The following is a 19,938-nucleotide window of genomic DNA, read 5'->3' on the forward strand; positions in this document are numbered from 1 at the left end:
AAGTTTGAAAATTTCGAAAAAGCTCAGGGAAGTTTTATAATCTCTATTTATCAGATACATTTGTACCATTCGCATGTTGTAAAACCTCTTAAAACTCAAGAAAATTGGTATTCACCGATTTAGAAAGGGGCGTACCATTTGTGGTAGACCGTACTCAGAAGGTAGCGTTTCTCTACCGGCCAGACATCTGCATGTGGTCTCCACATTTTGTTTCCAACCCTGTATTCCCATCCTTAACGTATCTGTGGAGTACGCCCACATAATTCTATCGGGCCCTGGTTACCCAGCAGGTGCTGTTTACCCAGCTGTGCGAAGCAAGCATGCAACGGACGCAAAGCGCCAAAACAAGCCCGAAACAACTGTCGGTAAAGCAGACGACAAAGCCGTCACACCGACGCACCCGCCCGTACGAGCACTCACCTGCAGTCGGAGAACGCTGGGTAATATCCACCTATCGCCGCACCATCTACACTGTCCACCGTGAGTGAAAAGCGCCTCCACATGTCTACCCGCGTTGGAAGTTTTCTGTCCCGCATGCCACGAAAAACCCGCTGCCAGTTATGGGTAGAACACTTTGCTTCAAACAGCCGAATATGGTGGCCAGCAGACGGTAAGTCCGCGTGGTTGCCGAGCAACCGCCATCACCCACAAGAGCGCCACCGAACCAACTGCATAACAATACACCTTTTTGAGAGAGACATCCTGAAAGTTTATGCTGTAGCTACGCGCTTGTCACCCGTGGCTAACCGATCTTTCCACGTCTCACAAACAACCCTCCCTTAGGTGCTAAAAACTACACCTATCACCCTACTCTCCCCAAACACTTTACATAACCATCGAGGTCAGCAACTGGCGACCCAAAGCGTAGCGCTCTGGTTTCGCCCTTGTTCAGCAAGGATACAAAAATCAATTGAAATATAAAATAATTGTTGACAGATATTACGCTTATTCCAGGGTAATTGGGTATGCTTAGGGAGTCGTAAGTTGCGTTAATAATAAATGAAGCATTCATATGCAATGCTAATTGGTTCTCAATATTTGATACTATGGTATTACTCCCTACAAATAAACAATATTTCAAACGCGACTCAAAAGATGCATTGTACAAAATCAACCTAGTTTTTGTTGGCAATAAAAATACTTGGCGAGAAGTAATTCCTTCAATTCCTGAAAATTTCCTTCAGACACCAGCTACACGGGCATCCCAAGACCTTGTACGTGTAAAAGTAATACCAAGAATTTTAAAGCTGTCAACATACCTAATGATACCACCTATAAAAGTGGTGGAACATGTAAACACTTGCCGTTATCGCGGAAATTGTCTTTAGTTTTTTATTTATTAATTTTTAATGCATTACAAGAAGACCACTGGGAAACGAGACGAAAATGCTGCAGTCATCAGCATATATTACGCACTTTGAATGGCCAATGATATTTCAAATGTCGTTTATAAATATTTGAAACAAGAGTGGCCCCAAAATACCACTTTGTGACACTCCATGTGTTATATTTTAATTGATTGAAGGCTTTAACGCACCGGAGAAACGTAGGCGATGAGGCGCACCGTAGTTATTGGCTCCTGATTAATTTCGACCACCTGGGGATCATTAATGTCCGCCGAAATCTCGTACACGCGGGCGTTTTTGCTTTTCGCCTCCACCGGAAAAGCGGCCACCGCAGACGGTAATCCAACCCGCGGCCTCGTGCTCACTAGCTCAACGCCTTAGCCAGTAAGCCACCGCGGCCGGTCCATGTGTTATATTTAGAGCATCTGTGGGGCAGTGGTTAATTTGAACATACTGTTTTCGTGAACCTAGAAAAGGCCTAATAAGGTTGAAGTCATGACTCCGTACCCCAAAGTGTTCCACCTTTGTAATTACGAGGTTATGATTAAGGAATTGAAAGCCTTGTTGGTGTCAAAAATTATTTAGATTTAGATTTTAATATATTTAGATAAAGGCATGTTCTCGCGATCTAGTTTTGGTTAACGTATATTGACATTCTGTTCTTACGGAATGGTTGAGAACAATTTATGAAGACGCTGATCAATAACACGTTTATACCGCTTTGAGAAAAATGGAAGCAGTGATATGGCTCGGTTATTACCGAGGATTATTTTATCGCCCTTTTCACAGATCACGCCCGCTCTTTCGAGCTGCCGGCGGGAAAGTGTCCTGGGCTAGTGCGTTATTATACATGTATAAGTTAACCAAGGTGCAGTTGTAATGACACATAATTTAAAGCACGGATTGGAATGTTTCAAGCCTCAAGCTATTTGTAGCCTCTAAACTACGAATATTTAAAAAAAATGTCTCTCTCTAATTGTTGGTTCAAAGAAAAGGGATTCCGCCAATTTGTCACTCCAAAATTAAAGTACTCCTTAGTGCAGTTACCTACAGCTACTACGGAAGAGAACGCTGTAGCCAACGTTGAACCTTCTAATTCTTTTCCATCCATAGTTAATAGTGTAACAGTTTCACCATAGTTGTTTATTTGGAATCGCGTTTAGTCGCCGCTAAATTTATTAGGGGGGCGGGAGGGGGGGGGGGGTAAACGTGGTGAATAACGGCGTGAACGTTGGAAGTTACGAACGAACACCTAGACACTGAGGCACCAGTGCATGCTTATTGCACGCGCTATGCCAGCAATAGCTGCACTAAGGAGTGATTGATTGATTGTAGGGTTTAACGCGTCGACGCAACGCAAGCGATGAAGTGCGCCTTAGTGGAGGGCTCCGGATAAATTTTGACCACCTGGATATCTTTATTGCGCACCTAAATCTCGTACAGATAAGAATTTTTGATTTTCGTCTCCATCAGTACACCAGCCGTCACGGTCGGGAATCGAAGTCGCGTCCTCTTCTCAGTAGCGCTACGCCTGAACCACTGTGCCACTAAGACGCGTGCTGTTTCTCTGTTATCAGCCTAGATAGGCGGGGGGTCATCCAGGATTTACACGTATTTCTACAAGGTTGATCTTACAGATAGGAAAAATAAGTCGTCGGATAGCGATAAGAAAAGGGCGATAACTCTGCTGTAAGTGGTCTCAGCTGGTGTGTCCTTCTATACTAGATCCCTATCAAGCATTTAAGTACTATGCCTCGACAGGTCCAGTGTTCTTTAACTAATTGACTTACCGCGGTTTTTTATGATGAAATCTACGATCGCGTGCTTTTAAATGCGCAATTGAAGGTGATTACTGATATGAGCGGCCAAACGCCCAGGAAAAAGGTCTAGGGGTGATTACATCAGCGTTAATTCAGCAGGGAAGGAGCTTTCTGATTTGGAGTTGGTTCATGTACCATTTGTACGTTTCAATGCAGGTCAGCGACGAGCGCTAGAATAGCTTCAACAAATTTTATTGACTGCGACGAAGGAAAGGTGGCTCAGACTTTGGTGGCATAGACGTTTTTTGGCTTGAGATTGGGGTGTGAAAGGTTGCCGCTGCGGTTTTGGTCAGTTTGAGCAAGATGAAAGTGTCAGTGGTTCAAAGTATTTGTTCTGTAGCGTCCTGGCTTGACTGAGTGTATTTGTTTTTATAACACACATACATTTTCATATATGCAGGTTGCGCAGAGAGCGAGTGTTTCATATGTTTAGCACAGTTTGAATACCTATCGCATGTTTCCTACTTAACTCCTCCGCCCAGATATGAGTTGATTTGTATCCTGCGCACAGTTTGCAATCACTCGTAGTTGAGATCCCCGTGTGGCACGGGCAATATTTGAGTTTCTAGGCGCAGGTTGAGGAGATGAGGAGATGGTCTGAATATGTTTTTTCTGGGAAGTGTGGCAGTCATCTAAATGGCGCACGGTATGCGAGTTTGCGTTGATCTTTGTCAGAAGTGTCGCTTCCTTCCAGAAACTTTTGTCCGGGCGTTCGTGTGGAGTCACTTTCATCATTGTGGACGTAAGAGTCCTCTTCAAATGTTTCTGTATTTTTCCTGGAGCAAAGAGAGTAATGGTCTTTTGAGCATGCGCAACAGTGTTTAAGGATCTAATTGAAAGTACCGCTAGGCATATCACCAAGAGGATTTCCGCTTTTCTCTACCTGTGTGCAAGCGTGTAGCGAAGTCACAGCGATTGCCACGGTACTCCCCCACGAGAATTGCTGCGTTCGTCCTGTCGAACTTCCCGGCGTCGGCGTATGGAATGTTTTTAGATTTTCGGAGCTTTCCTCGTCATAAGGTTATCCTAGCTGTTTGTGTAGGTTTGAGTCTATGGTCTTCGGTAGTGGGAGGGCTTTTATGAAGAGCCGCTGAGTTGAGGACACACCCATCACGGCGTCCAAATGTTTTTAATTCGGAGGTGCGGCACCTATTTGGAAATATTGTTTTTTGTTTCCCTAAAGGCTTTTTTTGTGCTAGAAAAATAGCCTCTCTGATATATTCAAAGTTATTATGCGAAAAAAATTAGGATCTGAGTGGTCATCGTGAAAATTGAGAAGTAAGTTTGCCCTATAGGCTTGTGCTATAACGGTGCTTATTTGGCTGTCTTCAGTGCGGGGACATATTTCGTACGGGACGTTGACAAATGTGCGGGTCATGATTAGTTACTGCATAAGCTATGTCGTTTCCTTTTTCATTCTTGCTCTTCCCTGCATCGGCGTTTTACTATGTGGGCGGAATGTTAAAATATTTTTTTGTATTTTCGTGATTCTATGATCACCTCGGCCGCTTCTGTGTAAGGTCATGACGACGAGTCTTACGTGACAGTTTTCTGAGATCAAATGACGCCCTTCTTTTACGTTGTGGTATCCGTCGACCCCCAAGGACAAGACGCAAGCGTCGAGGGGGAGAGGAGCGACCATCGAGGTCTATGTTTAATGGAACGTCGAAGGGAACAGAAGACGAAGAAACAATGCGTGCGCTCGGGAAGCACGAGACATGACCATGCCAGCCAAGGGAGATTGACCTCAGTTTACTACAGACAATGGCTGGCCGCACCCGGCCTATGGCGGTCCATGGCGATGCGGCTGTGACCTGTACAAAGAGATTTTACATCTTCCCGGCGGCAGCCAATGTGGCGACAGTGCATGTAAAGAGTGCAGGCGTTGAGCTGGCGGCCATGGTACAAGTTCCTGCGCAGTCGGTGCGTACAGTCTGGAATACCCGATGGCAGCATGCACTCCAGTGTTGTTTCCGCAGAATGTTTTCAAAACTCATGTCGGAGTCCAAATTGAAACGAATGGCTCTTAGATTGGCGCAACAGAAATTGACGTGGGAGCGCTTCTTCGAAGATGGCGTCTTGAAAATACGTGGTCCCTTCAAGCTCGTTGCCTCGGTTATTTGCTGTGGCTACATGGGCAAATTCTCCGGGTCGGGGGGTGAGCTGTGCATAGAAGATATTCGCGAGGGTGCTTCCCACGACGCGTAAGGCATCAGCGGCGCGCTTCCCGTTTTCCTCGATGGGTTCTCGTCTGAGTTGTCGCTTCCTAGGGAAAAGTTCTGATCGTGCTTTTCGACCAAGTGACCTTTTTTTCCCTCTGCTCTTTTGGAATTGTCTCCTAGGTCAGTTGCCTGTTTGGAGGGAACAGCAAGTTCGTAACTTGCGCCGACAAAATACACGTTTTCCTCTGGCTCCTCTGGTTCTTCGTTGCACACTGAGGGAACGTGCCGTCGTTCGCAACGCGGGCCAACGATCTTCCTCCCACACTGTCGAGCGATGTGTCCATGGGTCAGACAACGGAAACTACGTCCGTATTTGGTAAGAAGGCTCTTCTTCTGTTCCATGGTTACATTTTCAGCTGCGCAAGAGGCTGCGCCATGTGAGGTGGAACAAAACAAGCACTTTCGTTTCTCTGGAGCGGCGGCATTTAGGAACGCTGCCGCATGCTCATGTTTTGAAATTCCTGTTCGCAGCTGTTCCCCCGTCTTGTCGTCCTCCTTAAACTTCGTTAGCTCCGACGAGTCCTGAAAAACTGCTTCCAGGTACTCAACTTCGTTTCCAAAGAAGTCCATCAGTTCATCAAACTTTTTCTTGTGGTCGATCGGTTGCTGCTGACGCTCCACCCCGGCTGACGATGAAGCAGTAGACGACGTCTTTGAATGCCGGTGGTACCTCAGGACCATGTCTCGAGGGAGTGCCCGAAGAAGTATCCCACGTAGCATGGCACAATAAGACTCTGGACTAGTCCCAAGTGCAGTCAAGCTTCTACAGTGTATCTGCACCTCGCCGTAGAGCTTTCGTAGTTCCGTTGCGTCAGTTGATGAGGAAACAGGTGGTATGTCAATCAGAGCCCGCAGGTGGTCTCGGGCAATAAGAGTCTGGTCACCGAACCGCTTCTCAAGTATTTGTCGCGTCATTGTAGCATTGTTCGGTCATGGGCAGTCCAAAAACTCATGCAGCCGCCGAGCTGGTCAGTAAGCTGTTCAAGTAACAAAAGTTCTCCGTCGCCCGCAGTTCTGTGTTGTTATGTACAACGGACTCGAATATACTCCAAAATCTCAACCAGTTTCGACGGTCTCCATCGAACTTCAGCAGTTCTAATGCCGGTAGCTTCGTTCTAGTGGTTGTGGTGTCGCTATGCGGCGGTCTCGTTAAAGAAGGCGAAACGAGCAACTCACCAGCCTGTTGGTCCCGAGATCTGTACTGAAGCACAGCCCTAATCTTCACCACCTTGTCGTTGTACGAAGTTGCGTTGGAGGTCTCTTCCGTGACCATTTCCTCTGTCGCTTCAAGGAAAATGTCGCGTCCAGCATTTGGATCGATCGATGCATGGCTTCGATTCTCTCCAAAGAAATCGCTGCGTCCATCCCTGTAGTAAGGGTGCCACTTCGGAGGCCGTCTTCTATCTCGGTCAAGACGGCGGAAAGCTTGTCTCGAAGGCCAGTTCGTCGAAGCAACTTTCGCTCGATTGAAGTCATTCTTGGTCCTTGGAGGTAGGTCCGCCGGTAAGTCAAGCAGAGGCCGTCGAAGAAAGGCTATCGGTCCTGCTTGTTGGTGTCGGCCTGGCAGACAGGAGTCCTGGGTTGTTTAGGCACCAAGTTGTGGGATCCGTCGACCCCCAAGGACAAGACTCAAGCGTCGAGGTGGAGAGGAGCGACCATCGAGGTCTATGTTTAATGGAACGTCGAAGGGAACAGAAGACGAAGAAACAATGCGTGCGCTCGGGAAGCGCGAGACATGACCATGCCAGCCAAGGGAGATTGACCTCAGTTTACTACAGACAATGGCTGGCCGCACCCGGCCTATGGTGGTCGATGGCGATGCGGCTGTGACCTGTACAAACAGATTTTACATACGTATTGCAATATGGCTGCTTCGCACCATTCATTGTTTGCCGAACAGATCTTGTGTCGTTGACAGAGCCGTGAACATTATTTTAATTAAAACCCACATATTCGCTTTTACTTTTTACTGGGGCCCACGTTATTTTTTTTTCTGCTTGTAATCCATGTTTTGGTTGGTTGAGAGACCCTGGCGTTAAACCTCTGCAGCATTTATGTGGGTGTCACAAAGCTAGCTCCGGCATTATAGTCGTTAGGACAGGCGCTTTGGAGGTAGCGTAAGTTGCGGGAACGGCTGGCGACAGTGTATGCTTAGCATGCGACTTCCCATGACGCGTACTCCTAACCTCACTGCGCTGCCCTGCCTTAATCGCATATGTTTTCTTTAGTCTCGGCCGTAGTATCATTGTCCTTTTTTGCCACGTGGTAGTGATCGCTGCTTTGCACTCAGGATTCGGGCGGGACATCGTGTCTGGTCGCCTCCGTTGTAGCTTTCTGCTGCAATCGATGACGTACAGGGCCATCCACTTTAGGTGCGAACACGGCGCAGCGTGGCCGCGCACCGCGCAGCGCCATCGCACAAGCCACGGCCGCGCATCGAAGCTAAGCGGCGCAGGCGCAAAGGGGCTTGGAGGCGGGGCTTCATGTCCTCTGCTAGCGCGGTAGCGCGCCGTGCTTGCTTTGCTGTTGAGCACGCCGATCTCATGGGCTTGTCATGCTTGTAGCGTATTAGCGCGCCGCGACCGCGTTGCGGGAAAGCCCACTTCTCTTACTGCACCACGTTTTGTGGTTTCTGCGTACGACAATGGAGTGCTTCCTCTTTTCAGGTTCTCGGTCACATTTTAAAGCGTGTATTGTTGCAAACGCTTCAGAAGTGGCTTGGTTTGCTTTATTGAGAGAGCTGTAGAGGAGGGCTACATATAATTTAAGCCCCCCGTATTTATTTATTATGCACTGGTATTACGCAGCCCACGGGCGTCTATGCATTTTGCCTCCGCAGAATTTTGGTTACAGCGACTGGGCTTCAATCTAGAGACTGGTATCGATATATATTGGCTTTTTTGTATATATGAATATCGTGCATCGTCGAGATGGTTCAAGCAGTAAGTCTCCCACGTAGCGGGTCACGCACCCAGTACAATCGTCTTACTCTCTGGCCGAGTCCTGGACTGGTCCCACTTTTGTCTGCTACATTAGGATGCATATGTCATTGTTTGCGCTACCTAGCTGGCTTGTGATTGGGAGACAGCGGCCCTTTCCTTTGTTGCCGCCTGCTACGTATCCTCATTTTTGGTACGACCCACTCTTTCTCGCAACGGGCCTACGTGACTAATGAACCTGTGGTCACCAGTTCTACGTTACAAATTTGTGTTGCACCTTCTTCGTTCTTCAGGTCCAAAACTTCTACATTCTTTTCTTTATCGTCCCCAAACACAGTGCCTAGCCAAACTCCACGAACTGAAAAATCACCAATATGTTTAATACGTTTTGAATGCTCTTTATAATGCAAACTATACCTTACATAAAACCAAACGCTTGCTGCGTAGACTGAACGTATTCTGATTTCTTTTTATATTTACGATATTTATTTCTGATTTCCATGAGTTCGTTGATCACATTCCAAGTCGCATCGAGCAATCCGCGAGTGCCTTCGGACTATACTTAATATGTGACATTCCGATCAAAAAGAAATTGGGGAGTTTGCACTCACGCACATGACTTGAATAGCGAAACTGTTGTAGGTGAGCATTGCCGGACAGAGTTAAGTTTTAATATAAGTGGTTATTTGCATACTTGCGATGCTAGTAATCGCCGTCATAAGCAACAAAGCGGTCGTCGTCGTCATCGCTGCGAGTGGTGGGATGCAAGTTATCCTCAGCATTGTATCCTTTCACTTTCTCTGCGTCATTGACTCGAAGCAGCGGTGTTGCGATCGCAAGTATTGTCGACAGGGATTGGCATACTCGTAGCCATGTCTACACTTATTCATAATGGTTTATAGCGAATGTGGCGGTCGCTGTGACTTCTCTCAAGCAGGGCATCTTTTAAACTTTAGCATTAGCGCTGTAGTTTTTTTTTTTACATGCACGGGAGTGGTTGGCGACAGCGCTGGAGGTTTATTCTTTTTGTTTGCTAAAGCCACTGCCCGAGCCGGGGACTGAGGGGGCTCCGCGAGGCAGGCGCTCACGAGCGCTCGACATTTTCTCGGTCCTCAAAGATTTTGCGAGTTTCTTTTTCACAAATATAGTGCGCGTGCCGGGGACGCTCGGTGGTCACCGCGAGGCGCGGGCCCACGAGTGCTGAGAATTTCCTTGGTATTTTTTTCTGCAACAGCGAACTGCAACAGCCAGTAACAACAGCCAGTTGCAACAGCCAGCAACAACAGCCTGTCACAAGAGCCAGTAACAAAAGCCAGTAACAGCAACAACGAACTGCAACAGCCTGTAACAACAGCAAGTTACAACAGCCAGTAACAACAGCACCGCTGTCAGAAAAGTGGACCGAAGGACATATCTGGTCGTACGGTCATCCGCTTTATCGAGCATATGCAGAAAATAAAGGTTTGTTCCTTGACCCTATTTACTTCTCTGGTGCGGTGAAGTCCTGAGAGAGAGAGAGAGAGAGAGAGAGAGAGAGAGAGAGAGAGAGAGAGAGAGAGAAAGAAAGGTTTTATTGAGCGACTGGGGTTAAGGAAGCGTGGAGGCCGCCAGTTGGAGGGCGGCGGCGACGATGGCAGCTCGTTCCATCAAGGCGATCTGAACGCCCGGGTCATAGCTACCCAGCGCACCCTCCCATTGCTCGTCACGGATGACAAAAGGGAAGTGATTGGAAGGACAGGCCTACATACAGCGGGGAAGTGTGGCGCGATCGCCACATGCGGGGAAATGAGGTCAGGAGTAGAGGGAAGGGTGGATGTGATGCAGCACGGCCGTGCATGGAAAGGAATGAACCTGAAGAAGTCACCAGGTGCGCGCTTGCTTATGGCTTGGACTGGGGAGGTGCCGGGGGATATTTTCGGCGGGCGAGGCAGTAATGCGTGAGTGTATCATGGTACTTCAATAGGCGGTCTCTGGCGGATGGGGCCACGTGGTAAGGAACTAGGATGGCTCCCGCTCGGATTGTGAATCCTCGAGCCACGTCATGGGGCGCCCCGTTTCCCCCGAGTCCCGAGTACGCCGGGGTCCATAGCAGTTTTACCGGGGAAGTTGGCGGATTTTGAGCGATACTTTTGAGTGCCAGTGGCAAAATGAGACCACGGGTGAAATTTAGAACGGCCATCTTTGAATCAGAGATTACGATCGTGGGGGTCGGCCTTTGTGACAGGGCTAACGCAATTGCCGCCTCCTCCGCCGTGGCAGGGCAAGGGGTGCGGTCTGTAAGGGAGCATAGCGTGGGTCATCCGGCCGATTCACGATGGCCAGAGCATAACCATTGTAGCGACGGTATTCGGCCGCGTCTACGTGTAATATATCTCGTCTTGAACATAGGCGTCGCTGAAGGGCCTGCGCTCGTTGCATTCTGCAACACGCATGGTACACAGGGTGCATGTTGCGTGGTACAGGAGCGACGGCAAATCCAGCGTGAATAGAATCGGAATAGGGGATTTTTGAGTGGGCAAAGCAAGGGCACGAATCCCGAGTCGATCTAGGATGTGCAAACCGGTTGAGGTAGTGGATAATCGTGCTTTTTGTCCTGTCAGGTGCGCCTCCACAAGCTCCTCGGCATTATTATGGATATCAGACGGTCTAATCTGGCAGGGGAAGAATACAGGTGTATCTGAAGTGCCGCTTTGTAGGCTTTTCTGATGAGGGAATTGATTTTCTGAAACTCAGCAGCACTGGCATGAAGGTAGCGGAGGGAGTATGATATCCCGCTCATCATGAAAGACTGAACGAGTCGCAATCTCTCACTCTCGCACAGCCAACGCCGGCAGTTGGCAATCCTTTGATGAGACCAATTGTTTGGACAACATGCTTAGTTAACTGGGTGGCGAATTGGGCACTGGTTCGATTCCGTTGTATGAGGAGCCAGAGAACTTTTAGTTTTTTAACTTCCGCGACTGAATAAACACTAATAGCAAGTGAGGTATCTGACGTTGTGCGGCTTCTGTTTTAGGTTGCAAAACGAGCACCTCGGACTTGTTAGGTGAACATGCAAGGCCTGCTAACTCTGCTTGTTTAACTACAATATTTGCGCCATTTCGTAAGGTCTTAAATGTGCGCATCACTGCCTCCTGATACGCAGAGAGCATGTTATCGGCGTACATACTGAAGCGCAGACGGGGAGCTTTCTGTAATTCTTTGGGGATATTTAGCAAGGCCAGAATAAAGACCATGGGCGATAACACAGCCCCTTGCGGCGTACGTATGGATGGCAAATTTTAGGTGTCTGATGTGATGTGTCTGATTTGGAGGATTGCCATGTGTGCCGTGAGAAAGCTGCGAACAGTTGTAATTGCGCCCTCCAGGGTTTACAAATTCTAATCCGCTCAGAATGGCGGTGTGTGAAACTCTATCAAAATCCTTAGTGAGATCCGAGGCCAGGATGGCCGCCGAATCGAGCCTACTGGAGAAAGTTATGACTTTGTGGGATAGCTGAAAGAGGGCGTCCTATGGGTATAAGCCGGGGCGAAAGCCAATCACGAATGCGGAAGCGCGTGTGTGGAAGTGAGATGATTGGTGAGACGCGTGAGGATAAGGAGTTGGAGGACTTTTCGAAAACATGAGGTGAGGCAAATGGGCTGGAGTTGTTCGAGAGAAAGTGACTTTCCAGGCCCTGAAATGAGGGTGATTTTAGCGTGCTTCCAATCTTGAGGATGGGTTCCCTGCTTCCAACAATGATTAAAGTAGGCTGTAGGGGCTGAAATGGAACTATCATGAAGGTTGCGAAGCATTTTGTCAGTGCTACAGTCCGGCCCCGGTGCCCAGGCGGGTCTTAGTTGAAGAAGAGCCCCCCGCACCCCCGACTCAGTAATATCAGAGTCCAGTCTCTCATTGGTGAGACCTTTATACTCCTGTGGAGGCTGTTTTTGACCGGTAGGTAGGTATAGGGAACACATTTTGTCCAGGCGTTCCCCATCCGTGCCGATAAAGTTGTGAATTATCATGGTGAGGCGGGGATTTTCTTCCGTTTTAGAACGACCGGGGTCATACAGGTGTTAAAGTAGGGCCCATGTTCTCTTCATGCCCAGGTTCTCTCTCATTCGGTCACATACTTGTCCCCACTGATCTCGGGCAAGACGGTCAGCGTGATCGCGGATTTTGTTGTCTAATTCTGCCAATTTACGGCGAAGTTTGCGATTGTGTTTTGTGCTTTCCACCGGCACTGTATGCTTCCGTATGCCGTCCACAAGTGTTGCAGACGGGAGTCCACAGCGTCTTATGGAAGGCCAGGATCCACCTTTTTGCTGGAGTTGCGCGCGTCGGTCAAGAACTGCTGAACCCAGCTTTGAAGGTTATTAGCATCTACTTCAAGTGCGGTATTTTCGTCTTGCTTCCGAATACGCCTGAATTCATCACAGTCTGTGACGTGTGGCTGCTTTGCGTGCGGCTTCATACGCTGAGCGAGAGTGAGCTCAATCGGAATGATATAATGGCCACTACCAAGTTAATAGTCCGTGCAGTGCCAATGAACATTGGTGACGTGATGAGCGATGGTGAGGTCAGGAGTGGAATCGTGTTGGACACTGTTGCCTACCCGGGACGGTTCGAGGAGATCCGTTTCTGTAGGGAGACGGTGCGCTTACACTTGATCCCATAAGAGGCGGTCTTTCTTTGTGCAGTGCGGGAATCCCTATGCAGTAAGAGGCGCGTTGAAATCACCCACATTTAGGAGCAGATGCTTTTGAGATTCTTTTTTAGCAAGGGGAAATAGGAGAATAAAATTGTCACTGTGAGCCTTAGGATTGCTGTATACATTCAGTTTGTAAACTCTGGTTGCGGAACGCTTAGGGGGGTAAAGAACGAAATCATGAGGGATTTTATTACTCTAGAATTCTAGCCTTTCGGCTGAGATATTTTGTTGAAATAAAACGGCCGTTTTGTGTTCATGAGAACTTTGGAAAGCTTTGTACACGGGTTGTGTAACGTTCGTGCCGGTTTTATGCAATGCTATGATGTCCGGCGGTTTCTCTAGCGTTTGGGTATGCATTTGCAAGTTACTGCGCTTTTGTTTATAGCCCCTGCAGTTCCTCTACAACATGCGTAGGGACCCTATGGTGTTATTTAAGGGTCTCGTCAAATTGCTGGGCGGCAACGGGGGCTTAGGGAATTGGGATATTAACTCCAGTGACAATCCCACGAACGTGCGAGGGCATTTCTTTGATGTTCGCGCGCAGCGTCGAGAAACTGGACAGGAGGGTTTGGCAGATATTAGTGTGTTCATTGTTTTGCTCGAGTAAAGCTGTCCTGCCAGAATTCTCGATAGCTTGAAACCGAGCCTCTATTTGCTTGTCTTGGTGGGGGATCGAAGGGGCGGAATGGGGGTTTTCCGTTGTCGCCTTGCGCTCCGGCGGAGGTGGGTTACTAATTGAGGATTCAGCGGCGTGGCCGTCGAGCTTAAGTCGGAGGGACGCATTTTCTAGGTGAAGCGTCGCGCTTTCCTGACGGAGTATAGTGATTTCTGCTCGTATGGCAGCGGGTTCCTTTAGTATATCCGGGGAGGGCGCAAGGGGTGGGAAGGCTGATTGTGACGAGCTCTGATAGAGTGCGCTAGAGTAGCTCACCTTCTTGAGTTCTTTCTCGCAGTTCGCTTGTTCTGGTGGTTGATTCTTCCGGACCTTGGAACTCCCAGGTAAGCTGTAGATCTAGTCCCGTGCCTGTCGGGGATGTGATCGATGGGTGTTTGCGAGCCCCTCTTCTCGGGAGTTTGGAAGGGTAGCGGCTTTGCTGCTGCCGGTGGGTCCGTGGCCCTGGTCTTTTGCTGCCATCTGGGCGTATGTGGGATTCCGTTTGCGCGGTTGCAAACGGTGATGACGGAAACCCGCCAGGAAAAGACCAGAGCTGACTGGTTAGCGTGCCTGAATATACGGAGCCGGGAGACCATTTTCGATACCAGTAGCAGGTTCCGTGTTTCAAAACAGGTGAAATTGAAGACCGTGCGCTTGCTGCGCTGTATCTGTGCACGGTGAAGACCCTCAGGTGATAGTTACCCGGAGCCGTTGTCAAGCATCTTCGTAGCAAGAGTCGTTTTGTGGCGCTAAACCTCATAACCCTAGCCATACCAGTCCTGCAATGCGTTCAACAATACATGCATTGAACTGGACAGTGTACCTGAAAAGCGGAAGCGCTCATTTGTCGTACGCAGAAGCTACATGACGCGGTGCAGTCAAAGAAGTGCGCTTTCCCGCTACGCGGCCGCGGCGCGCCAAGGTCCTACAAGCATGCAGAAAGTTAAGCGTGCTTCCCAGCAAAAAAATAACGGACGACAAGAAGCTCCTCCTTCAAGCCCCTATGAGCCTGCGCCGCTTAGCTTTGATGCGAGGCCGCGGCCTGTGTGCTGGCGCTCCGCTGAGCGCGGCTACGCTGCGCCATGTTCCCACTTAAAGTGGACGGCCCAGTACTTTCGCAGAGGCTTGGTAAGCGCGGCTAAAGGGGACGGCTGGCAGGCAAGAAAAAAACCAGAAATGGGCATAGTAACCCTATCGCATTATTAAGCCTTCTCATCGGTGCGACAATTGGTGTAACCGAGAAGATATGTGTTTGTTATGCGAGTAGGGCTCTCGATTACATTTATAAAACCGGCACATTGAAGGGTGACCATCATTTGCTGCTTAGCGGGGTTATGTGCACCCATATCTACATTAGAATCACCAGCAATGTAATGAAAAAATGTTTAGAATTTAGAAAATAGGTTTCGTGTTCCGAAATTTGGAGCAATGAACCGAACTTGCCATAATAAACAAGTTGCCGAGTTGCTATCTGCCGAAATGTTATGACGGCCGGACCGTATTGTAAGCATTTCAATATCGGAGCTACACGGCCAGCGGCCCGTTAACACGTCGAAGGAATAGCTCTTCTTTAGGAGTTTGGCAACGTCTGATGGTTCCGGAAAAACGAAGCCAGGCCTCGAATATTGCCGCGAACCATACATTGGGTTTGTTTATTTGTGTTTTGCTTTTACCGCCCGGCTGCGCCGGTCTGCGTCAGTGTCACTGCGGTCAGTGTCACTGACGTCAGTGTCACTGCGGTATCACGTCTCTGATAATATCATTTCTACGGCGCATGTCACGCTGTCAAGAAAACAACTCAGTTATCAGAATTATGTAGTGAAGACTTCATTTCAAAATAATTGTTTTGAAGTATCTAGCGTTTTTTTGTGTGAAACAGGCAATGAACTGATGTGTTGTAACAAGTGGTGTGTCGGTTATCTTAGTCAAATGAAACAGTGTGTGTCGCAATTCATAAGGCCGTTCAGGTGGTCTCCATTAAATCACCTAGTGAACAAATTCGCAATGTTTAATATTAATCTCTTTTTGTGCAAAAGCATTGGCATTCCCTGTTCACACATGCTTCGAGGAAACGTCTTTCTTTTTCGAGATAGCAGCGCCAGGTCACCTGTTGGCCGGCATCAAGTGCTCGTCCACATAGATGTTATGCTGAGCACCAGAGAAAAGCCGGTCTTAGAAGTAGTTAAACTTGCCTTCCTGGCTGTCGGTGGGAGCCCGTTCCGCTTAGTCCTGATTAGAAACCTCACAATTGCATCGATTATTTAGTTTTGTTGGGAACGCTGTCAGCAATGTGAAATTCTGACTGGTCAAGCGGAAAATGGCTAGTACTCTGTGACTCTCATTGCCATCGCATCTCCTCTGTCCGATGGTTGGTGGTAGCCACTTTATTTCTACGTTGTTAAGCCAGCCATTTTGCTCTAGCTCAAAGCTGTCTGTCAAATGCACGTTTTCCTGCTTTAGAGTGGCAACGTTGGTCGCCGGACTTCTTCACGTCGCACGTGATAGTTTTCGTCTCAGCCAAACATTTCTTAAGGTCATGAACTGTATCACCCATTTCGAAATGTGGACTTGATGAAAGCCATGAAACTTCATTGTAGGGGATTATGTTAATGGCATTTATGACTGAACGATGGCATACTACAGTCCGCAGGCACAAAGCCAAGGTGATGTATGCTGGCATGCTCGTAGACGTCGGCATGTCGGTAGCTGACGGTTTGGTAATAACGTTAGTGTCGATGGTGGCAGGTTGGGTGAGGTTATGATTGGAGGTATAGGAGAAATTACACAAATATAAAGGCGAAATGAAAGGAAAAGGTGCTACGAAATGCTTATTGAAAACGGATTTCACTTCTTGCAAAAAAATTTATAAAAAAAAGTTGCCGCAAATATGCACGCTTATAGTAAGGACTTGTGTTTACGGATCTGATAACGGATCCAGTAGGACAGCCTCCTTTAATAAAGGTAATTTCAAAGAGGGGAGTATTTCTCATGCGTCTTGCATCGATGATCTGTAAATGGTGGTTCTGCTCATTGAGGGTCTGGATGACGTCTTCTGGTGGTGGATGGCAGCATAGAGATGACTCCGGCACAGGTGTTTGTCTGTGCAGGCACATGTTACACGATGGAATAGATCTTGCATTCGGTACTGAGCGTGTTGAGTGATGCGTATCGGTCGGCGGGGTCTTCGTGAGGAGTACTCACTACGATGAAATTGGGCTGGTAATGCAAGCGAAGCAGGTGCTCACGGTTGAGCAGTAGCTGCGCTCGCAGCTGGATGAGAGATGCGAGTTGCATGGTTGAAATGCGGGGAGATTCAGGCCACCTCATGGCCTCAGGACTACCTTGATGTGCGAGTGCGTGGCTTAGTGCCTAAGGCTTTGTACTGCTGATCACGAGATCGCGGGTTCGTTTCCCGGCCGAGGCGGTCGCTTTTCCGATAGAGCCGAAAAGCAAAAACTCCTTTGGGTACGAGAGTTCGGCGCACGTAAAAGATCCTCAGGTGGTCAAAATTAACCCGGAAGCTTCCACTACTGCGCGCCTCATCACCAACGTTGAGTCGGCACGTTAAACCCTACAATCAATCAATCAATCCGTCAATCAATAAATAAATCAATCAATCAATGTCCCATTGCGGAGGTGGCGATTGGGGGGGTGGGGGGGAACGAACTGTCGGGGTGAGCTCGGGCTGTTTCGGTCATTGCCGGTTCCGTCGGTGGTTTGGAAAGCGGTTCTGTGATTGAGTGGTGCCATTGACGTGAGAGCGCGGTGTCTACGGCGCACTACGATCCAGCGGTTGGAGCTGGGGTGTGATTTAATGGGACAAGCGTCGTCGTCATCGACAGCGATATATATTTATTCCAGAGAGGGTTCTGGTATCGTATACGACGGAAAGGCGTTCGGCATGGTTAGAAGAGCGTCACTCGTAGGTACTTTGGTTGAGTTCGATGCAATTGTAGAACCTGCGGCATTCGGCGTGGCGTCGGTGGTCGGGTCGGTGAGTGTCACTGCGGCATGCCGCAGCTGCCCGTTTACGTCGGCTGCAGTGGTGGCCGTAGCTATACTGGGTAGGGCCGATGGCGAGGCGAGGTGCGTTAGGCTTAGGCAAGCGACCCACCTGCGGGAATCTTCTATCGCTGATTTGAGGGTTCGGGTGATCGAATGGGGATGAGGATGGTATCAATCGATGCCGGTTGACTTACTCGTGATAGTGATACCAAATTAGGATGGCAGAGTTGGTTTTTTGCGCAGATACGGCGGGTTTGCTTGAGATCCCCTACGAGGACGTTTGAGTAGTCTGGCCCCCTAGCGCCGTCTCCAGTTGAGGAGTGCTTGCGCCAGTGCCTGTGCAGGCGCTCTTCCACATTGCAGCAGTCAAGCCGCATGCGGAGCAGCAGGTAGCGGCCATCCCTGCTGATGCATGCAGGCAGTGGCCGTGGCGACAGGCCAGTCACAAATCGATGGTGGGATTGCACCGTCTGCACCATGCGTGCCAGGGTGGGGCGGGCCTCGTTGAAGTCAGTGATGTCCCAGGAAACAGGGGTGCGCACCTGGTGGGCCTCCCAGGCTCGGGCACCGGCGTCCGCATGCTTCCGGTGTCACTGTGGCCCGGCAGCCAGTGGAGCCGCAGGTCGCAGCTTCGGGAGGCCACCCGGTGGAGCTTGGCCGCAAGGGAGGGCTCCCGGCAGCCGCTGCTGTTGGTTTGCTGCTCGGCCGTGTGCAGGTGTAGCAGGGCAGTCCTGAAGTCTATGAGGATGACCATCCCGGGGTTGCCCTGTGGCCCCCTCTCGAGGAGGAGGTCGACTCCGGGTGCAGCCTGCCCAGCTCCGCCCGAGTTTAAGAGTGCCATGTCTGCAGCAGCGAAACAGTTCTCAAATGCTTTCTTCGCAGCAAGGGTTAAAAATTCTGGTATTTGTAAAGAAAAATGACACATTTATGTTTCGCTTGCTTTGCTACCGACATTCCTAAAGTGTATTTATGAGAGAAAGTGCAAAGCACATAATGTTTAATAAATTTATGGTCTATTTTCAGCCGAAGTTTGCCTTCGAGCACAAGAATTTGAATATCGCAATTGGAGGATATGTACTTTTCCACGCAAAATGGGGGCGGGGAGATAAGTGAGTTAACTTCTTGTTTATTAGAATAGTGCGGTTTGTGGTTACGATTTGAACACTGTTTGAATGCGGATGTCCTTTATTAACCTAACCACAAAATCATGAGAGATCTATTTATATTTTTCGCTTGGCTGTCGTACTGCGTGTCATTCGCTAACCGCAGCATACGAAATAGAGCTATATTCATTACTCAGGAACAACCACCATGGATTTGTTACGCTTTAAGAACTGACAAGCACCTTGTAAAGCACTTGCGGAATAACGTCGTGTTTGTAGTAACATGTTTACACTATAAAATGTTTGACAAGGGCATGGAATACGAAGACAGTGTGCAAAGTTGCTATACTCACAAGTTCCGGAACTGTCACAGGTTTATATGCTGTGTTTCAATTATTTGCATCAATTTGTAGTTTTTCAAGGCTCTCTGAAAAATTTAATTTGAAAATAGGTGGGTCTTGCTTCTACATTTATATTCATAAAACATTTCGTTGTTTTAAAAGCCTCATGTCCTATAGAAAGGCCCGACAAACATGAGCATTTTAGCATAACATAGACTACTGCAAGCTACAACTGCAACGGAAACTGTAGCAGAACTACGCGTAATTCGTCTTTGTTCTTCACACATAGTTTTGTTTTGCCTAATAGGCAGACTTTCTGAATAGTCCCCGAAAGCAATGAGTGAAATTGATTGATCATTCTTCGAGCTTTAAAGTTTAAATACCTCGAACGGGTTTGCAACCGGCTGTCGCACATATTTAGGGAATGTACGGAAATAAAGTTCATTCAATATGCTTTTTTTCTGCATTTATCAACTTTGTTCAAAGTTCTAGTTCCTCTCGCTTCAGACAGCGGGCCATGAGCTGGGGGTATTTACTCAATTTATCGTTATTTATAGAGTATCAGCCAAGGCTAAACTATTTTACTGGTACTCAGAATATTCCTGTAAGAATCCACACAGTAGTTGGCTATAGGCATCAGAATTGCCATCACTTCTACAGTAAGCTAAAACATTTGTAAGGTACAATCAAGATGCATGACAGCAGCTACGAATAGAAATGACAGGCTTGTTCAAATCTTCACCGTATCTTTAAAGCTGGTAGCATGTAAGCCATCGATATATACAGGGCCAAACCACAACTAAGGCAATGCAGA

The 19,938-nt window shown here is 48.4% G+C and overlaps 1 protein-coding gene across 1 annotated transcript; it reads right to left on the bottom strand.

Moving 5' to 3' along the window:
• Positions 1-15,778: 15,778 nt before the first annotated feature.
• Positions 15,779-19,197, bottom strand: LOC144160533 (uncharacterized). The gene is made up of 4 exons (XM_077691801.1): positions 19,137-19,197; positions 18,223-18,523; positions 17,953-18,082; positions 15,779-15,823 (listed from the first exon to the last, which is right to left on the bottom strand). Exons 2-4 carry the CDS (start codon positions 18,519-18,521, stop codon positions 15,779-15,781), a joined length of 474 nt encoding a protein of 157 aa, XP_077547927.1. The 5' UTR covers positions 18,522-18,523; positions 19,137-19,197.
• Positions 19,198-19,938: the final 741 nt, after the last annotated feature.

Source organism: Haemaphysalis longicornis, unplaced genomic scaffold (genome assembly GCF_048455015.1).
Source record: "Haemaphysalis longicornis isolate Haplotype H1 unplaced genomic scaffold, Haemaphysalis longicornis Haplotype H1 scaffold_103, whole genome shotgun sequence".
NCBI classification, from domain to species: Eukaryota; Metazoa; Arthropoda; class Arachnida; order Ixodida; family Ixodidae; genus Haemaphysalis; species Haemaphysalis longicornis.